This window comes from Typopeltis vanoorti, chromosome 6 (genome assembly GCF_054136105.1).
Source record: "Typopeltis vanoorti isolate ZY-2024b chromosome 6, IOZ_Tvanoo_1.0, whole genome shotgun sequence".
Lineage (NCBI taxonomy): Eukaryota > Metazoa > Arthropoda > Arachnida > Uropygi > Thelyphonidae > Typopeltis > Typopeltis vanoorti.
Window position 1 is genome coordinate 65,200,199 of NC_143554.1, and position 19,398 is coordinate 65,219,596.

Sequence of the window (19,398 nt, forward strand, 5' to 3'; positions counted from 1 at the left end):
AATAACATTTTTGGCTATACTTTCAAACAAGATGCACGTGAGCATAAAGTAGAAAGGTTTCTATTTAGCAACAATGCATCATGCACAGTGGTAACAGCACATTCACCAGCAACCTCCCTCAGCAGTCTTCTCTATTGATTTTGTGTTTGAGAAATAGTTTATTTGTATATTTATTGTTAAATACTGTGATATTTTGTGCAACATGACCCTTACATGCCCAATCAAAAGCCTAGTGAAGAATCACAGAAAAAGAGAAAGCAATTAATCTTGAAACGAAGTTGCAAATTATAAAGCAACAAGAAAACTGGTAAGCCAGTCAATGTGATCACGTATGACTTTGGATGGTCTCATTCTACAGCAACGACCATTTTGATAAATAAGGATAAAATTGTAAAGGCTGTGAAAGGATCTGCATTAAATCAACGATATTGACGAAGCAACACAAGGTCCTATCGATGATATGGAAAAGCTACTTGCATCATGGATAGAGGACCTGAACCAAAAGTGCATATCTCTTAGCACAATGACCACTAAGTCTCTAAGGCACTAAGTCTCTTCAACATGTTGAAGGAGAAAGCAGGACCCGATTACGACTATGAATTCAGCGGTTTTTTCAGTTGGTTGATGAGATTCAAGCAGCTTGCACTACATAATGTGAAAATGTATGGTAAATCTGCAAGTGCCAATGAGAAGGTTACCAGGAGTTTGTGGAGAAATTGGATAAAATTATTACGGAGGAAAATTATTTGCCACAGCAAATATTTAATATGGATGAGACCTCCTTGTTTTGGAAAAAAATGTCCAAGCAGACATTCATCCACAAAAAAAGCTAAAATCTATGCCTCGTTTCAAAGCTCTTGAAGACCATATTACGATTCTGTTAGGAGGTAATGTGGCTGGATATAAACTGAAATCATTTGTGATATGGCACAGTTAGAATCCATGAGCCTTCAAAAACATTAGGAAGCACACTCCTCCAATTCATTATCAGAGTTATAAGAAGTCGTGGATGACTCAAAAATTGTTTGCGGATGTCTTAATTTATCAACTGTTATACGAGTGAAATGGAAAGCTAGTGTGTGAAAGAAAATGTAGAATTTAAAATTTTATTAATTCTCGATAATGTTCCAGGTCAGCCATCTTATATCGGTGATCTTCACCAAGTTCAAGGTCTATTTCTCCCTCCAAACACTACCTCACTGATCCAACTGATGGATCACGGAGTTCTTGCATTGTTTAAGGCTTATTACCTACCGAGAAATTTTTCACAAGCTATTTCTGTCACTTAAGGAAATGACTCATGTAATTCTAAAAAGCATTCAATATTTATCATGCTATTAAAAATATTGCTGTGGCTTGGCAGAAAATGACCTCTCAATATATGCGTGGCATATGAAAAAAGACATTAAAAAGGTTTGTGCATGATTTTGGAAGTTTTGAAAAAATGAGCAGGACAGGATGTCAGCAAGAGAAGATCACTGTTTTATAAGAGGAAGGGTATAGATGAGAGCACTTAACAGGATAAAAGACTGCACTAAGCGAATTATGTTTGAAAGAAGCTCTTTTCTTGAAAGAATAAAGTTGCAAACTTGGATGTCTTGTAATGTTTCAAAGACATCGTCTAGATGATTTCATGTGGGGAAGTATTATCAGAAAGCTTAAAGTAGGCTGCAGAATTACTAATATTGCCAGAGAGTTTGGAATTTCACATAGCATTGTATCCAGGCTCTGGGCAGAGTTTCAAACCAATGGAATGTGATGCAGATGTTTGCTAAGAGGTTGTCCTCTGCTCTACCATGGAGCATGAAGACAGATTTTTTGGAATAACAGCAAATCATAAGTGACACACCACAGCAGGTCATCTTGAAAGTCAGCTCCATTCAACACAGGTATGCAGATATCTCAACAAACAGTGGCAAGACAAGTAGGCCTATATGTCCAAAGGTCTGTAGTCTGCATCCCTTTGTCCACAGCTCATTGTAAAGCATGTTTTCAGCAGTGTTGTATCTATAAAAAAAAATAGGACAAGACACCAATAGGCTAATGTACTCTTTACAGATGAGAGTTGTTTTAGTCTTTCCTCTGATTCTAGATTACACTTGATCTGATGTGAAAGTGGGTCTGCTTTCCATCAAGAATGTTCTTGAAAACATAGATATGGCAGTGGAGTTATGTTATAGGGAAGCATTATGCTTAACAGGCACACTGAGCTACAAGTGCTGGAAAAAGGGACTATGACTGGTGAGCGATACTGCAACGAAGTTCTTCAACATCATGTTCAATTGCTCCGTAGTGGTGCAGGTGAAGAATTCATTTTTATGGATGACAATGCCACACCCCATCACACATGAGCAGTGGAGATAATTTGATTAATATCCTTGGTCTTCAGAAACAACAGGGAGCTGGAGCTGCATTGCTGCTCGAAACTATCCTACAGAAAACAAATATGGCCTCATCTTGGCTCTGAAGGAGTGGTGGTGGACCAGTCTGACTCAAAAGCTCCTGAATCACTTGGCGCAAAGCATGGTATGACATGTGAGAGCTGCATCACAGTCCGGGGGGGGGGGGCATATTCCATACTGAAATGTCTCTCCGCATAGTTTTCTGTAAGCACTATACATTAATTCTTAGATATATGCTTAGGAAATCTGTAATTTTTGTGAAATATGTATTACAATTTTTCGTGTAATATAATTCCTTAGTATGATGGCAATAAATTTATGTTCGCATTTGGCTTAAGTCATGAAATTTTGTTTTATATACAGGTAAAAATGTAGTTTGTCATTAGCTTTTGGAAACCAGTGTAGAAAGAAAGTTCAAAAATTTATGAGAATTTGCAAGAACATAATCTTCTCATAAGCTTTCTTTCTAGTAAATTTACAAAAGTACAGAACATTTTTCTGCATTTCTTACTTTCGCTTGTTTCCATATTTTGGTATGAAATATAGATGTATCTGTAATATTGTCTATTGTAATATCTTGCATAAAAATATAAGCTTATTAGCTCTGTAGTTTAATCTTTTATTATGCACCAATTGAGAGATCACTTATGATGAATTTAGCTTTCTGATATAGGTTATATACATTGTTCAATGAGTTTTTTGTCACTTAATCGAGCCACCAATTAGAGTTTAATGAGTTTAACAGTGATTTTGGAGAGATAACCTTCGCTTCAAATTTTGTGAGCTTGGTCAATTTGTAGTCTGGTGTTTCAAGCTAGTGAAACTTACTCAATACAATAAAAAAAAAATTAAAAAAAACTGAATACATGGGTTGTGACCAGAGTTCATATCTTTTAAATAGTGCAGGCCAAGGCCTCCGATTCGGGTCTTGTTCTCATAAGCTCACCGGTAAATTTTCCAAACTTCACATTCTTTCTACATTTGGCTATAAAATATAGATGCATCCATATCATCCATTTTGATATCACAAAACCCTCATTTAATTTCATACAGAATATTACATTTAAAAACTGATATGGCATAAAAATCTGAAAAATATTGCAGTTTCTTCAAATAACAAAAATATTAATAGAACTTATTTTAAATTGTAAAACAGAGAATAATTAAGGATTTAATAATCAAAATGAATTTGTAATAAATTATGATTAGGAAAATGAATTTTACAGCATTTTTTGTAGTAATATACTTCTGCTTTCTTCATAAATATGTCCGACTTCTGTAAACAACTCTTTCAAAGAATATGCTAGTAGCTAGTGTGAAAGAAATTTTCTGAAAAATTGTACTAAAGAATAAATTTACTCATTAGCTGCAGAAATCCTATTTGAATGGTAATACAAGATAAGGGGAGGCTTTTCCTGATTGGCTGGGTTTGTTATGATGCATGTTACAGAATTTTTCTGCTTTGGAAGGCCGAATACCAAATCTTTCTACTGATTCAGTCAAAGTCAAATAACTAGAAAACACCAAATCAGCTAAATACCAAATCTTTCTAGAAAACACCAAATCAGCTAAATACCAAATCTTTCAAATTGATTCGGCCAAAGTCAAATATCTAGAAAACATCAAATCAGCTAAATACCGAAACAAAACTGAATATTCCATGCATCTCTAGTGAGAATTACACAAGTACCTAACTGCTGAGTGTTTCAAGTAAGAATTATGCAAGCATACCTGAGAACAGCCAACTTGTCATAATCATATTTTTAGCATAAGACAAGAATATAACAAGGATCTTTAAGTTTTGTAGATCTAGGAAAAAAAAAAAAAAAAGAGTCCAAGAGAAAAACTTTTCAAAATGCTAGAATTATATGGAATTATTATTTTAACTTATATTTAAGTTGTTAGAGCAGTCAGAACTAAAAGAGGTTGTTCAGGAAATTATGTTGATGTAAAATCAGACTTAAGACACGGTTGCACTACTTAGACTAAACCATTATTATTCATCATCTAATGAATTGCATTATGTAAGAAAGTGGCATTAAATATCAAGGAAGACCTAGCAAAACATAAATTAAAACAAGTGGGAAACATATTTCAACTTCAACTTGCCAAAAGCATACATGAGAGAGAGAGAAATTAAAAACATTAAAAGATTTATTTACTTTATAATAATAAGCAGCTGCATCCAACATGCCATCTTTGTCAAAGCTAACAGCTCTAACAGCAAATTCTACAGCATCTGTTTCTGCTTGTCCTGGACTGTCACTCATCAGCAAATACCTATCAGAATTTACATTAACGTAAAACATAAGCCACGCAACATAAGTTTTATAAAATTACATTACTTATCAGAGTTGATAAGTTATAAATCAGATAAATTCCAATTATACACTTTAAACATATATAAATCAACTCATTTCCTAACTAAATAGCCAATTTTGCACCAAAATAACAGCTTGGAAAATAGGGTCATATATCCATCCAGATTAACTCAACATACAGCAATGAACTAATGCCTTTCTAGCAGTTTTCTAATTCAACTGCAACTGGTTTTTTGTTAGTTTATTTATTTATTTTTGCGTAAAGGACAGAGCTGAATAACTGCAAGATTTCCACAGAACCTTTTAAAGAATGTGGAGAACTGACCAGGCTGGCAAAATGATTATAACATGACAGAAGTTCCTATCACCTGATTAAATAAAACTCACCATTGTTTTTGTCAGGGAACCAGGGAGAACAGTGAAAAGTCAGCCACTGGAACAAATCCAAAATCAATATCAGAAGAGCAGAATCAACATAAGCAACAATTGAAAAGAAATGAAACTAACAGAAGAACTAAATAAGTACTAGATCTACATAACAGGTGTTACCAAAACAAAGACAAAAACAGGTGAGATCTTTCTAAGCAACAAATACAAGTTGTTATATTCAGGCAATAACAAGGGGAAAAGAGGAGGTAGCTTTTGTATTTAATACTAAATGTGAAAACTTTCTTAAATGGCAGGAAATATCAATTAGAGTAATGTGGGCAAATATCAGAATGGAGAACTGGACAATAAAACTTATTTGTGCATACAATCCCATGGAAGATACTACCAAGGAAGAAATGGAGGAATTTTTCAAGGTATTAGAGAAGGCAAATGACACAATGAAAAGCGAAAAGTTGGTTCTTGTTGGAGATCTAAACATCACACAAAGAAATGATTACCAGACATATAGAAATGTTTAGGGAAAATTTTAAGAAAAAAAGAGCAAAAATAATAATAATGATAAGTGCCTGCAGGATTTCTAGTAATAACTAGATACTAGTAATATCTGGATTTCTAGTAATTACTAGATAACTAGTAATAACTAATCCCCTGACATGGATTAGTTATTACTAACACCATGTTCCAACATAAATATGTACATATTTTAATTCTTTCAATATGTAGCCAGCAAAAGAAAGAATGATTATGTAAGGATGACAGTGATTGGAGAAAAATGGTATAAAGACAGCTGTTGCGGAAGATGTGGTTGGAGATACTTAATGAACAGTTCATAAAGGTCTTTCAATCTTGTGAATGTGATTTCATGGAGAGATTGAAAGTAGTTGATGATAGGGAGGAGAGCCTGTGTAAGTGAGCAAGAGGTGTAAGGGGAGTTGAGCAAACTACATGTTAATAAGGCTGTGGGACTTGATAATATATCACCATTTATTCTGAGGGTGGGACACTGCATATGGGAGAAGTTATACTGGAGGAAGTGGGGGAGACAAGAGATCTGGGGTTGATGATTGATAGAAACCTGAAATTTAGGGACATATTGCAAAGGTGGTGAAGGTAACACAGGATTGCTGCAATAATGAGAAGGACACTGCCCTGCAGAGATAAAACAGTTATCATTCTGTTGTATAAGACCCTGATCAGACCACACTTGGACTATTGTTCTCAGATTTGGTCCCCAGGATTTGAAGGGGATAAATTAACTGTGGAAAGGGTACAAAGGTGGATAACAAAGATGGTTTCAGGACTGTACAATGATAGTTATCAGGATCTGTGGGAATGTGGACTGCAAAGTTTGGTGGATAGAAGAAGGAGAGGTGATATGATTGAGACTTTTAAACTATTGAGAGGTGGTTACAGGGGTGACACTGGGGAATTCTTTCGCTTGGTTGAACAGCGGGAAGGAGTGATGACAAGAGGCCATCACGCAGGAAGTTATGAAAGGAAACTGTGAGCAAGAGGGTGAGGAGTGGTTTCTTTGCGTGCAGGGTGGTTGAACCATGGAATGCATTGCCTGATGGAGTGGTGAGAGCGAGAACGGTCAATGAGTTCAAGGAGTGGTATGATAGACTTTGTGTTTCTTAGGGGGGGGACCTCCCCTCGATGACTCTTGATAGACTTTGTGTTTCTTAGGAAGGACCTCCCAGGATGAGTCTTTTGACTCCATGGAGGCCTGAATAATAATAATGTGCCAGGGAGTTGACACCTGCCTTAACATTTTTTTAATACGAGTCTTGCACTCAGTCAAGTTCCTAAGGAGTGGAAGGAGGGCAAGATCATGCCACTTCATAAAGGAGGTGACAGAACTCAAGCATCAAACCATAGGCCTATCTGTGTGTCAGGTGTTGTTAAGTTGTTGGAGAAGCTTATGAGAATTAGGATCCAGAATTGGGTTGACAACAATGGTATTATCTTTGATGGACAGCATGGATTTTCTAAAGGGAGATCATGTTTTAGTAATCTACTTACTTATTACGATAAGGTGACTGCTTCCTTGGACAGAGGAGAAGGATACACAGTAATATACTTAAATTTCACAAAGACTTTTGATAGATTACCACGTGATAAGTTGATAGTCAAATTAGAGCAGATGGGGTTGGATATTAGATGGTGCACTGGATTGGAGACTGGCTATCTGATAGATATCAGCAAGTCTTGTATGGAGGAGCGATGTCCAGGAAAAGGAAAGTCACTAGTGGTGTGCTTCGGGAGGGGGTCTGGTTTAGGGCCATTACTGTGTAACTTATAATAAATTTAGTTTAATCCTTTATCCAAGTGTGAGCAAACAAAGTTTGCACCTGAAAGTATCTTCAGGACTGGGGTAAGGTGGTACAACACCAGGGCAATCCTTGCAAAGGTGGAGCAAGCTACCAACACTCCTATCTCAGTATCTCCCATAATGCAAAACACATCTCCTTGTGGATATGTCTAATGTTATGCATTAAGGGAAGGGCCACTACCCAGACTAGTTTCGACCTTTATTGAGGTCTCTTCAGTGGGAGCCAGGCCCAAGTGGAGATACCAGGCAGAAGCATTAGCAGGTCATCTCTACCTACAGGAGTTGCCAAATGGTGTGCGACCCTTTTTTAATGCTTCTGCCTGGTATCTCCACTTGGGCCTGGCTCCCACTGAAGAGACCTCAATAAAGGTCGAAACTAGTCTGGTTTCTGGCCCTTCCCTTAATGCATAACATTAGACATATCCGCAAGGAGATGTGTTTTGCATTATAAGAGATACTGAGATAGGAGTTTTGGTAGCTTGCTCCACCTTTGCAAGGATTGCCCTGGTGTTGTACCACCTTACCCCAGTCCTGAAGATACTTTCAGGCACAAACTTTGTTTGCTCACACTTGGATCAAGGATTAAACTAAATTTATTATACTCTAACCAAGTGAAAAATAAACTTTCAACATATTTCTCTAAATCCAGAGTAATTTATTAAAAAAGGGTGGCACACCATTTGGCAACTCCTGTAGGTAGAGATGACCTGCTAATGCTTCTGCCTGGTATCTCCACTTGGGCCTGGCTCCCACTGAAGAGACCTCAATAAAGGTCGAAACTAGTCTGGGTAGTGGCCCTTCCCTTAATGCATAACATTATACATGTCCTCAAGGAGATGTGTTTTGCATTATGGGAGATACTGAGATAGGAGTGATGTTAGCTTGCTCCATCTTTGCAACAAGTTGCCTGGTGTTGTACCACCTTACCACAGTCCTGAAGATACTTTCTGGCGCAAACTTTGTTTGCTCACACTTGGATAAAGGATTAAACTAAATTTATTATACTCTAACCAAGTGAAAAATAAACTTTCTACTGTGTAACTTGTATATTAATGATATTAGTGAATATTTGGATGGAGATATTCAATTGTTTGCAGATGATGCAAAGTTGGGATGAAATATGAAGAGTAGAGAAGATGCTGTGGCCTTATAAAAAGACTTGAATAAATTAAGTGATTGGCACAGGAATGGGGGATGTGAGTTCAATGTTGCAAAATGTAATGTTTTAAAATTTGGGAAACAAAGATGGGATGAAGAATTTATGCTTTGTGAGGATATATTGTCAGAAGTGGAGGAAATGAGCGTGGGGAGTGATAGTGGATAAGAATCTGAAATTTAGGGGGGACATTGCAAAAAAAATTGTGAAAGACAACACAAAGGCTTCTGGAAATGATGCAGAGGACACTGACTTGTAGAAGTAGGGAGATTCTTGTTCCATTGTATAAGGCTTTGATTAAGCCAAACATGGACTATTGTGCCCAGATTTGTTCACCTGGTTTTCAGAAGGATGAAGAGATGTTGGAAAGGGTAAAGGGTCCAGAGGCAACTGACTAGGGTAGTTTCTAACCTCTGATGTCAAATATAAAGAACGATTGAGAAGATGCAATTTGCAGAGTCTGGTGGACAGGAGAAAGAGGGGAGATATGATAGAGCCCTACAAACTAAGATCAATGTTGGAGAGGTTCTACAGAAAACAGTGGGAGATCAGGGGAGAACCAGAGGTCATCCCTGGAAACTGTATAAAGAGGGTGTGAGTAGGGGGAGTAAGAAGCAGAGTTTTTTTTCATGCAGAGTTGTGAATGATTGGAATGCCTTACCTGAAAGTGTGGCATCTGCAGAGAATTTGAGTGTGTTTAAAGCTAAAAGGACCTCTTGGGCAGTATTAATAATAATAATAAATTCACATGGAGAGAAGATGCAAGAAATAAGAAAAGTCTCATTGACTGTTATAGTTGATAGAGATGTTTTCCCACTGGTTCAGAACACAAGAGTATACAGAGGGTTTGTAATAGAAAGTGATCACTATTTAGCTGTGAGCAGGATAAAATTGAATTGCATATCAAAAATAAGTGTGTGTAAGAAAGTTTTAAAATGAATCAAAGTTGAGCAGCTTTCAGAGGTGAACTGTAGACTAAAATACAAAAACATTATTCAAGAAATAAGGAGTTTGAAAACAAGCACCAACCTTAGGGATCCAGTACCAAAGTCTGAAGAAATGCCTATGCATGTGTCGAGGCTGTCTGCAAGGATAGAAAAACTAGAAAACTTCCTATGTCTTTACAATGATATCAGGAAGGATTTGACAAATGACATACAGCTGTTTGTTGATGATGCAAAGTTAGGTAAGGTATCACTATTTAGCTGTGAGCAGGATAAAATTGAATTGCATATCAAAAAGAAGTGTGTGTGTAAGAAAGTTTTAAAATGAATCAAAGGAATATCAACAAGTGGTATATGAAGGATAGGAGGCTGTAAGTTTAAGGTGACCAGTGGTGTACAACAGGGATTAGTCCTTGGTCAACTGTTATTCAGTCTTTACAAGGACATTAGGAAGGATCTGACAGGTGACATACAGCTGTTTGCTGATGATGCAAAGATAGGTAAGGTAATCAAAATAAAGATGACGTGCAATAGTTTACAGAACGATTTGAATATGCTGGAATTCTAGATACGTGAAAATAGTTGTCAGTTCAATGTTAGCAAAAGTGAAGTTATTCCTTTAAGTGTAATGAGATATCCAATGTCATATTATATAGGTGGTATTATGCTGGAAGAAACTGTCAGAATACAGATCTTGGAGTTTTAGTAGATAGTCAACATCCTAACTGAAGTTTATGGGCATATAGCAAAGACTATAAATACAGCTCAGAGGATAACTGCTATGCTGAAACAAACTCTGACACTTAAGTGCAAAGAAGTCATTTTGCTTCTTTACAAGGCCTTGATATGACCTTACTCAGACTTTTGTGTGAAGTCTGGTCTCCTTGTTGATGCAGATATGGTGGAGAGAATGAAGAGAAGAGTGTTAAAGATGATATTTGGGATTGCAGAATACAATTATGAAGACAGACTGAGAATTGTTGGTCTGCAGACTAATAAACAAGAGAAAGAGCAGGTGATGTGATTGAGACCTTACAAACTTCTGAGAGGGTCATGCAGTAGATAACAGTGAATGAAATTTTTCATTTTATGGAGGGTGAGAAGAGGATACCCATGGAAGTTGAAAATGAATGCAGTCAAGAAGGGGGATGAGAGCTAAAGTTTTCTCTCAGAGTGGTGCATGATCAAAATGGACTGCCTTTGAAGGTTTTGAGTGCAAATAGTGTGAATGAATTAAAAAAAAAGATATGCTTTAGTGTGGATATGTGGTCTCTCTTGATCAATCAGGGACTGATCAAGGGAGGTTAATATTGTTAGCATTCAAAAATATGTGAGTAGAGCTAATCTAAGGTGATATGGTCACTTAAAAAGAGAGGAAATGTCAATTAAACTATATGTTTAATGCCAAGAAATATATAGAGAACAAGACCTTTGGTATTATCTTTGATGGACAGCATGGATTTGCTAATGGGAGATTGTTTTAGTAATCTACTTACTTATTACAATAAGGTGACTGCTTCCTTAGATAGAGTAGAAGGAGTACACAGTAATATACTTAGTATAATGTACTGAAAAAAAAAAAAAAAAACTTCATTGTCAATCCTGTAAAACCTCTTTAATAACTTAAATGCTTCTATCATGTCCCCTAGGTGATTCAATGCAATTACAAATGACTTAAAATACTGAAATATAAGATCTGGCAATACTGGAATACTGACAAATAGATCTGGAGGGAAGCTGTAGATAGCAGGTTAATAATAATGTAGACTATTATGTAGCACTATCATAGTATCCCACTGATCCTTTGAGGGTACTCATTAGGAATTCAATTATGACATTTTAATAACATAAAAAGAAATGTCTGTTCTGGATTATGGTACATACATTCATACAGAGTCATCTCTACAGCACAATCAGGAGGGTGTAAGAGTGGATTCAAATCTCATCATGATAGAATGAACCTTTATAAACAACTTTTTAAAATGAAAGTGAACAGTCTCACAGAGACCACTCAGTTTCAACAGGAAAAGCAATGATAAATGAAGGTGATCCAGAGATCCTGCAGAAAGACTTAGACTAGCAATATGGGCAAAGGTAAATGGCTGCCAGTTTAATGTGGCCAAGTGTAACATGGTGCACTTTGTGAATAGATCAGAAACTGTGTACTATACTGATGGAACTGAACTGCAGGAAACTGATGAGGTTGGGGACTTGGGTGTGATTGTTGACAGGGAGTTGAAGTGTGTAGAGGGCACACTGCAAAAGTAACCAAAACAGCAGATTAGATTACATGGTTGTTGAAGAAAATACACTAACATGCAAGGATAGAGAGAGGTTATTGTTCCCCTATATAAGGCTTTAATAAGACCACATCAAGACAACTGCACACAGATCTAGACCCCTGGATTCCATGAAGATGAAATAGTGTTGGAGAGAACCCACAAGACAGTGACAAAGATTGTGGCATGTCTGAGGAATTCTCCCTATGAGAATAGATTGACAGTCTGTAGGCCTCAAAAAATTAGCTCATAGGAAAAAAAAGAGGGAACATGATAGAAGCATTTAAGTTATCGAAGAGGTTTTACAGGATTGACAATGAAGACTTTTTTTTTCAGTGCATGACAAGAAGGGAGAGAACAATGGGTCATCAGTGGAAGTTGGGTAAGAGTATGGTTAGCAAGGGTGTTTTTTTTTGCTTGGAGGATAGTGAATGGGATACCAGAGATGGTTGTAGATGCTTCATCTTTGTGAATGAGTTTAAGGAAAGGTATGATATGTACTACGTGAATAATGGATCTACAGCAATGAGCCTTCTGGCTACATGGAGATACCTGTATAATAATAATAATTTATTGAGAAGAAAGATACAATAACAGTGAAAAAGACAACAGGGAACTGCTGCAATAATAATATAACACATAGATTATTATAAATTTGGAGACAAGAAACCATTCATTTTTAATTTCATCTGTTGTGCACAGATCTGGATCCATTAATTTACAAGAAGCACCTATCTGTATATGACAGAATACTGAAAACAAAGGTAGTGAAAGTTACAGAACATGGATACAGCGAGATTGGGAGAGGAGAAGATTTGATAGAAACATGTAAGTTGGCAAGAACATATATAATTTTATGACATGAATGGAGGAAGGCAAGAGATCATTCCCAGAAACTAGGAAACAGTATAAGTAGCAAGGAAATATGGACTAATTTTTTTCATATAAACTGGTGAAGGAACAGAACGATCAACTTCACATACCGACTGTTGGCGTAAATATATTTTCTGTATGTGAGTACATGAATGCATAATGAATTTAAGTAAAGTTATGACATGCACAGAGAAAGCAAGAGTGTGTTTCCTTCATGGCACTGAAATACAAAGATGATGATAATGAGCAGATGATAAATTCCCCCTACAAAAGTATCACTTTTAAAAATTTGACTGTGTTTGACCGACATTTTCACTGAGCATGAGTACATCATATCACGATACTTCAGAGAATACTACCACACCATCCATCTTTATACCTAGCAATTGGCATCTGAGGTGTGTGTGTATTAACGCGAGAATTTCTTTTTTTTTTTTAATATTTAAACCGCTGCCAAATGTTATAAAATCAGTGTTGAAATTCAATCAAATTGGCTGAGAGATTGAGGGGGGGGGGGGGAAGAAAAGAAAAGAAAGAAAGAAAAATAACGTTACCATACTACTTCACAAAATTAATGGGGCAACCACCATAGAGATGTGATATAAAACATTATTTCCAATATCATATATACAAATAATAATAATCGCTTAATGTACCTTTTTGATGGTACCTATATATTTTTGATTTGAACCGACCACCTGCATTCGCCTCGCATGTGTTTACTAAGATAATATGTTCATGGACTAAAATCACATTCCTGAATGCATCAAAAAATGCGTATTAATCAACAACGAAGGTCACATTAAAATCAAAATATCCCACTTCAATAAAATGTTACAAGACATGCACATGTCAATCCGCCCTTTCAAAAAAAAATATCCACTACCATAAATACACATAACATCAACATCCCTCTACCGCTGTAAAAATCTTGAAAAGCCCCCTGCAGAAAATAAAATTTCATTTCAACACTTTCCATGTTTATTTTAGAAAATTATGTACTCTAAATGGACAGATGAATAATGAAAAAAAAATAATAATTTAACACCCGATTGCTTACATATACAATGGATATTTATAAACCTTCAGCCATTTGGTGTAGGAAGACAAATAAGCGATTGATGTTATAATTTATTATTTTCTGAGCACACTGCATTATGTGGAATAAGCCAGAATACATTTTTCGATTAGCTAGGAAGAGATGTAACACAGCACATAACCTAAGATACCATAGCCTCACATTTACAGAATTAGTACTTGATCATAATGACGAATCCAGTGTTCTGCAGGAGAGTAGACCAGAATGCACAAGCCTGCTCTCCTGCAGAACTTATTGCTGCACTGTGCGTTAGATAATATGGTAACAATTCTCTGCAAGAAATAATTTTTAATGCCAATTCTGACCCATAAAGCAGATTGGTGATGGCCATACGCTAAGCGATGAACCATCTACCACAGAAAGATTTTCAAAAACTATCCTTTCATGGTAGGTTCGAACCCAAAAGTTGTTCATTGGAGAGCAGAGACGTTAACTATTCAGCAAACTACTACCTAGTGAAGAATTGGATTTATAGACAAGTGTAAATTTTTATAGGTTCAGGATAATCTATAAAAGATAACGATGTCTTCCTCCTCTCCCCGGACTTTTTTTAACTCTACACTTCCTCTGTCAGAAAGTGTAACACACCTTAAAACACCCCCCTCATTTATGACATACCATAAATTCAAAAGAATAATTATATACTAAAGAAATAAAAACTAGATAATGGAAATGATTAGAGGCGAACATATAAGCATGCATTTTGCAATAGCTCTGTTGTATGGTAACATTATTATTGTCATTGTAACTAAGTTGTAACTAATTGTAACTCAGTGCAATGACACAATGATGTTACAAAACACATGTCTAAGGCTCTCTAACTTCAGATATACTATTATTATTATTAAGAGAATCATCGAGGGAGTCAGAAACTCATCGAACGAGTCCATACTATTTGCATTAGCCGTCATGCCTGTTCTTGAATTCATTCACGTTACTTGCACATGCAACATACAATGGCAGTCCATTCCAATCATGCACCACTCTATGAGAGAAAAATCTAGCCCTCATCCCCTTCTTGACAGCATTTATTCTCAACTTCCAAGGATGACCGCGCATCCTTTCCCCACCACTCAGTAAAACGAAAAATTCCATCTACTGAAATTCTGTATAACCCTTTCAGAAGTACATAAGTCTCAATCATATCATCTCTCTTTCTCCTGTTTGCTAGTGTCTGCAGTCCACAAATTTTCAGTCTTCATAATCAGTATTCCAGAATCTTGATATTATTTTTGATGCACTCTCTACTGTATCAGAATCATCACCGAAACCAGGAGACCAGACCTGGGCTTAATAGTCCAAGTGAGGTCTTATCAAGGCCTTGTAAAGAGGCAAAACTTCTTCCTTATCCTTCCATGTCAAGGGTTATTTCAGCATTGCAATTATTCTCTGAGTTGTATTTACAATTTTTGCTATATGATCCTTGAACGTCCTGTCTACTAAAACTTTAACATCTCTAGCCTCATCAGTTTCTTCTAGCAAAATCCCACCAATATCATAAGACATTGGATATCTAATCAAGACAAAGTGCATGGTTTTATAGTAACTGACATCCAAGTGCCTACAATCCCCACCTATTCAAATCATTCTACAAGTAATGCATTCCAGCAGTACTCCTGATTACCTCACCTATCTTTGCATCATCTGCAAATAGCTACATGTCGCATATCAAATTCTTCCTAGTGTCATCATCTTGAATCGTTGCAAAGTAGAGATTCTCTGTGGACCCATTTCTAAATGTGAACCCTGACCAACTTTTCCAAAATCTTTACCACCATTCCTGAGATACTGATTAATCGATAGTTGGATACACTGGTCTCTTTGTACCACTCTTCTATAACAGGATTACCATACATTCTTTCCACTCCTGTGGAATCTTCCCTGTTCTGAGACTGAAATCATATATTCATGTCAAAGGAATAATCAGTTCAGCTGAACACTGTTTTAGCATCCATTCTGATATCCTATCAGTTCTTATTATAAAATTGTTATTCGGTTTGTGCAAGAGCTCTAGTACTTTCTTCTCATACACACGCGTTTCCACGTACATTGACGAGATAGCAGTGAGTTCACTGTTGCATAGTTTTGCCTCTTTACAAGGCCTTGTAAAGAGGCAAAACTTCTTCCTTATCCTTCCATGTCAAGGGTTATTTCAGCATTGCAATTATTCTCTGAGTTGTATTTACAATTTTTGCTATATGATCCTTGAACGTCCTGTCTACTAAAACTTTAACATCTCTAGCCTCATCAGTTTCTTCTAGCAAAATCCCACCAATATCATAAGACATTGGATATCTAATCAAGACAAAGTGCATGGTTTTATAGTAACTGACATCCAAGTGCCTACAATCCCCACCTATTCAAATCATTCTACAATTAATGCATTCCAGCAGTACTCCTGATTACCTCACCTATCTTTGCATCATCTGCAAATAGCTACATGTCGCATATCAAATTCTTCCTAGTGTCATCATCTTGAATCGTTGCAAAGTAGAGATTCTCTGTGGACCCATTTCTAAATGTGAACCCTGACCAACTTTTCCAAAATCTTTACCACCATTCCTGAGATACTGATTAATCGATAGTTGGATACACTGGTCTCTTTGTACCACTCTTCTATAACAGGATTACCATACATTCTTTCCACTCCTGTGGAATCTTCCCTGTTCTGAGACTGAAATCATATATTCATGTCAAAGGAATAATCAGTTCAGCTGAACACTGTTTTAGCATCCATTCTGATATCCTATCAGTTCTTATTATAAAATTGTTATTCGGTTTGTGCAAGAGCTCTAGTACTTTCTTCTCATACACACGCGTTTCCACGTACATTGACGAGATAGCAGTGAGTTCACTGTTGCATATACCAGGTTGATAGCGTTTAGCAAAATAGCTACTCATTAATTGAACAACAACTTCTGCATCAGTCACTCGCATATCTGCATTCAGTACAGTTATACTTTTAGATTCATTCTTTCTCTATCTTGTAGCATAACGATAGAATTCTTTTAGGTTATCTTTAACTTGCAGAGACAATTTCTTTTCATAGTAAAACTTAGCTTTCCGTACAACACTTGAGACCCTTCTGGCTTTCTGCTTATAATTACCATAATTGACATCATTCTTATGAACACGGTATTCCTTACACATCGTATTTTTCTTACGATTCTCTTGCTTAATTAGATTACACACCCATTTCACTCCTACTCTATATATACTTCGAACATGGAGCAGAACCCAACATACTCATCATCTGGTCATAATTCAAAAAATCAAAAAATCAGCTAACGCTTTTTTATTCCCGTATATAGGGAGTAGACGAGGCCGTTTTTAGCCCTATCTAACTTTTGGAGACTGAGTGAGCAGTTCAATCTCCATCAGAGATAGCTGGCCCAAGGCTATCACTAATTAAGCAGCACGCAGTAAAGAGAGACGGCTCAACAAGTGCCGCCATCTTGTGGTCCCTAACCCTAACACTCGTATTTAATGTCTGAAATAATGTGGGGTTTACGGTCGATTTTCTTGAGTTTACGGGACGAAAAACCCGAGTTTCCGGGAGAATAAAAACCCGCTTACCCGTGTCAGAGATCGACTAACTCGGAAACCGGTCGAAAAAAGGCTTAGAAAAATTTCTTCTCGTCGCTGACTAGATTCGAAACCATGAAGTCTCTCTTCGTGCGGTTAAGCGATGTGGTATGCAAACGCCACATCCACTGAGCTACACATTGCCTGCTTTAATATCTTCTATATCCCTGCAGTCGAGAAATATTAATTTCATTTTATAAAATAATTTAGTGAAAAGTATACCAGAATGTGCTTCAATTTCATGTAAATAAAATGTTCGATTCTAAATTAATAAACAAGCCCATTTCGAAAGCCTTTTTGTCAAAATAAGGTTGCAGATTAACATGATTAACTTTGAAACCAAGCACGAAACCACTGCCTTAGATAATATTATTTTGGGAATTTTAAAATTAAAGAAACATAGCAGTTCTAAATACAAAGAATGATTCCAATGGAGCCTAGTGTCAGAAAGAATAATAAAAGTATGAAAATGTCACTATGTTATGTAAAATATTATGCTAAAAAAACGGAGCTGATCAGGAAAAAGAAGATTTTTATGACCTACTACAGAGACGGTTAGACAATATTTACAAAAGAGACAATAGTCTAACATCTGAAAGATGAAAATGAAAAGATAGGCAACGACAGAGGATATGAAATAGCGATGGGAAAAGAAGGATTAGGAGGTGAAAATTGAATATTATTCAGCGGTATCTACCTATTTAGCAACTTAATCATAAGCAGTACAGTCTTTAGTCATAAGAACATAGATAAATCCGGATCTCGCAAGATGGAAAGAGCAAAAACCAAATAGATCACATACCAATAAGCGAATAAATAGATATCCTCGTTGCAGGAGAAGAGGATATTTGTCACTACCTCGAAAGGGTAGTGGCAGAGATAAAAATGAAATTAGCAATCAGCTAAAAAAAATCAGCTAACCCCTTTTTATTCCCGTATACGGGGAGTAGGCTAGGCCATTTAACCCTATCTAACTTTTGGAGACTGAGTGGGCAATTCAATCTCCACTGGTACCAATCAGAGATAGATAGCCCAAGGCTATCACTAATTAAGCGGTCCACAGTGAAGAGAGTCGGCTCAAATGTGCCGCCATCTCGTGGTCCCTAACCCTAACACAATGTATTTAATGTCTGAAATAATGTGGGTTCTACGGTCGATTTTCTTGAGTTTACGGGATGAAAAACCCGAGTTTCCGGGAGGAAAAACCCGTTTGCCCGTGCCAGAGATCGACTAACTCGGGAACCGGTCGAAAAAAGGCTTAGAAAAATTTCCTCTAGTCGCCGACTACACTCGAAACCAAGTCTTCCTTAGTGCGGCCAAGCGCCGTGGTGTGCAAACGCCACATCCACTGAGCTACACAGGCTTGATTTAAAACTCACTTGCCTGTGCCAGAGATCGACTAACTCGGGAACTGGTCGAAGATAGGCTTAGAAAAAGTTCCTTCAGTCAACGATTAGACTAGAACCTAGGTCTAACTTCAAGCGGCCAAACGCAGAGAACGCAAGCGCCACTTCTACTGAGCTACACAGGCGATACACAACAATAGATTTAAGCATTAATATGCAATGAACATATAAATTAAGCAATCTAGATTTCGCCGATGACATGATGTCTGTTTGCTAGGTCCAAAGTACCAACATATCCAAAGGAAGATATATAATTTAAACCTGGAAGCTTCCGAGTGTTGCTTAAAAATAAACTAAAAGAAAGCCAAAATAATGAAGATTAACACCCTAAACAAAACCTAACACCCAAAATTATCGAAGGACCACTAGAATAGGTAGACATATTTGTTTATCAGGAACCGGTGGTAAACACTGAAGAAAGAACAGACGATAATATGAAAAACAGAATACAAAACGCCCAAATCCTTTACACTGTGAGAAAACTGTGTATTGGTAAATAAAGAAATAAACCTGAAAACAAAAATAAGAATATTCGACATAAATATAAAGACTATTTAAATAAAAAGAGTATCAATGTTTAGAACGGAAAAGGTCACCGAGCTTTTTAGCCT

At 36.6% G+C, this 19,398-nt stretch overlaps 1 protein-coding gene across 1 annotated transcript in view; it reads right to left on the reverse strand.

The window, feature by feature from the left end:
* LOC150105502 (calpain-7-like) overlaps positions 1-13,591 on the reverse strand; it is a 237,561-nt gene extending 223,970 nt beyond the window's left edge. The window contains exons 1-2 of the mRNA XM_090394849.1: positions 13,354-13,591; positions 4,565-4,682 (exon numbers count right to left, since the gene is read on the reverse strand). Coding sequence (XP_090250975.1) covers positions 4,565-4,672 — 108 coding nt within the window. The 5' untranslated portion in view covers positions 4,673-4,682; positions 13,354-13,591. The remainder of the gene's footprint in view (positions 1-4,564; positions 4,683-13,353) is intronic.
* Between the last annotated feature and the right edge of the window lie 5,807 nt (positions 13,592-19,398).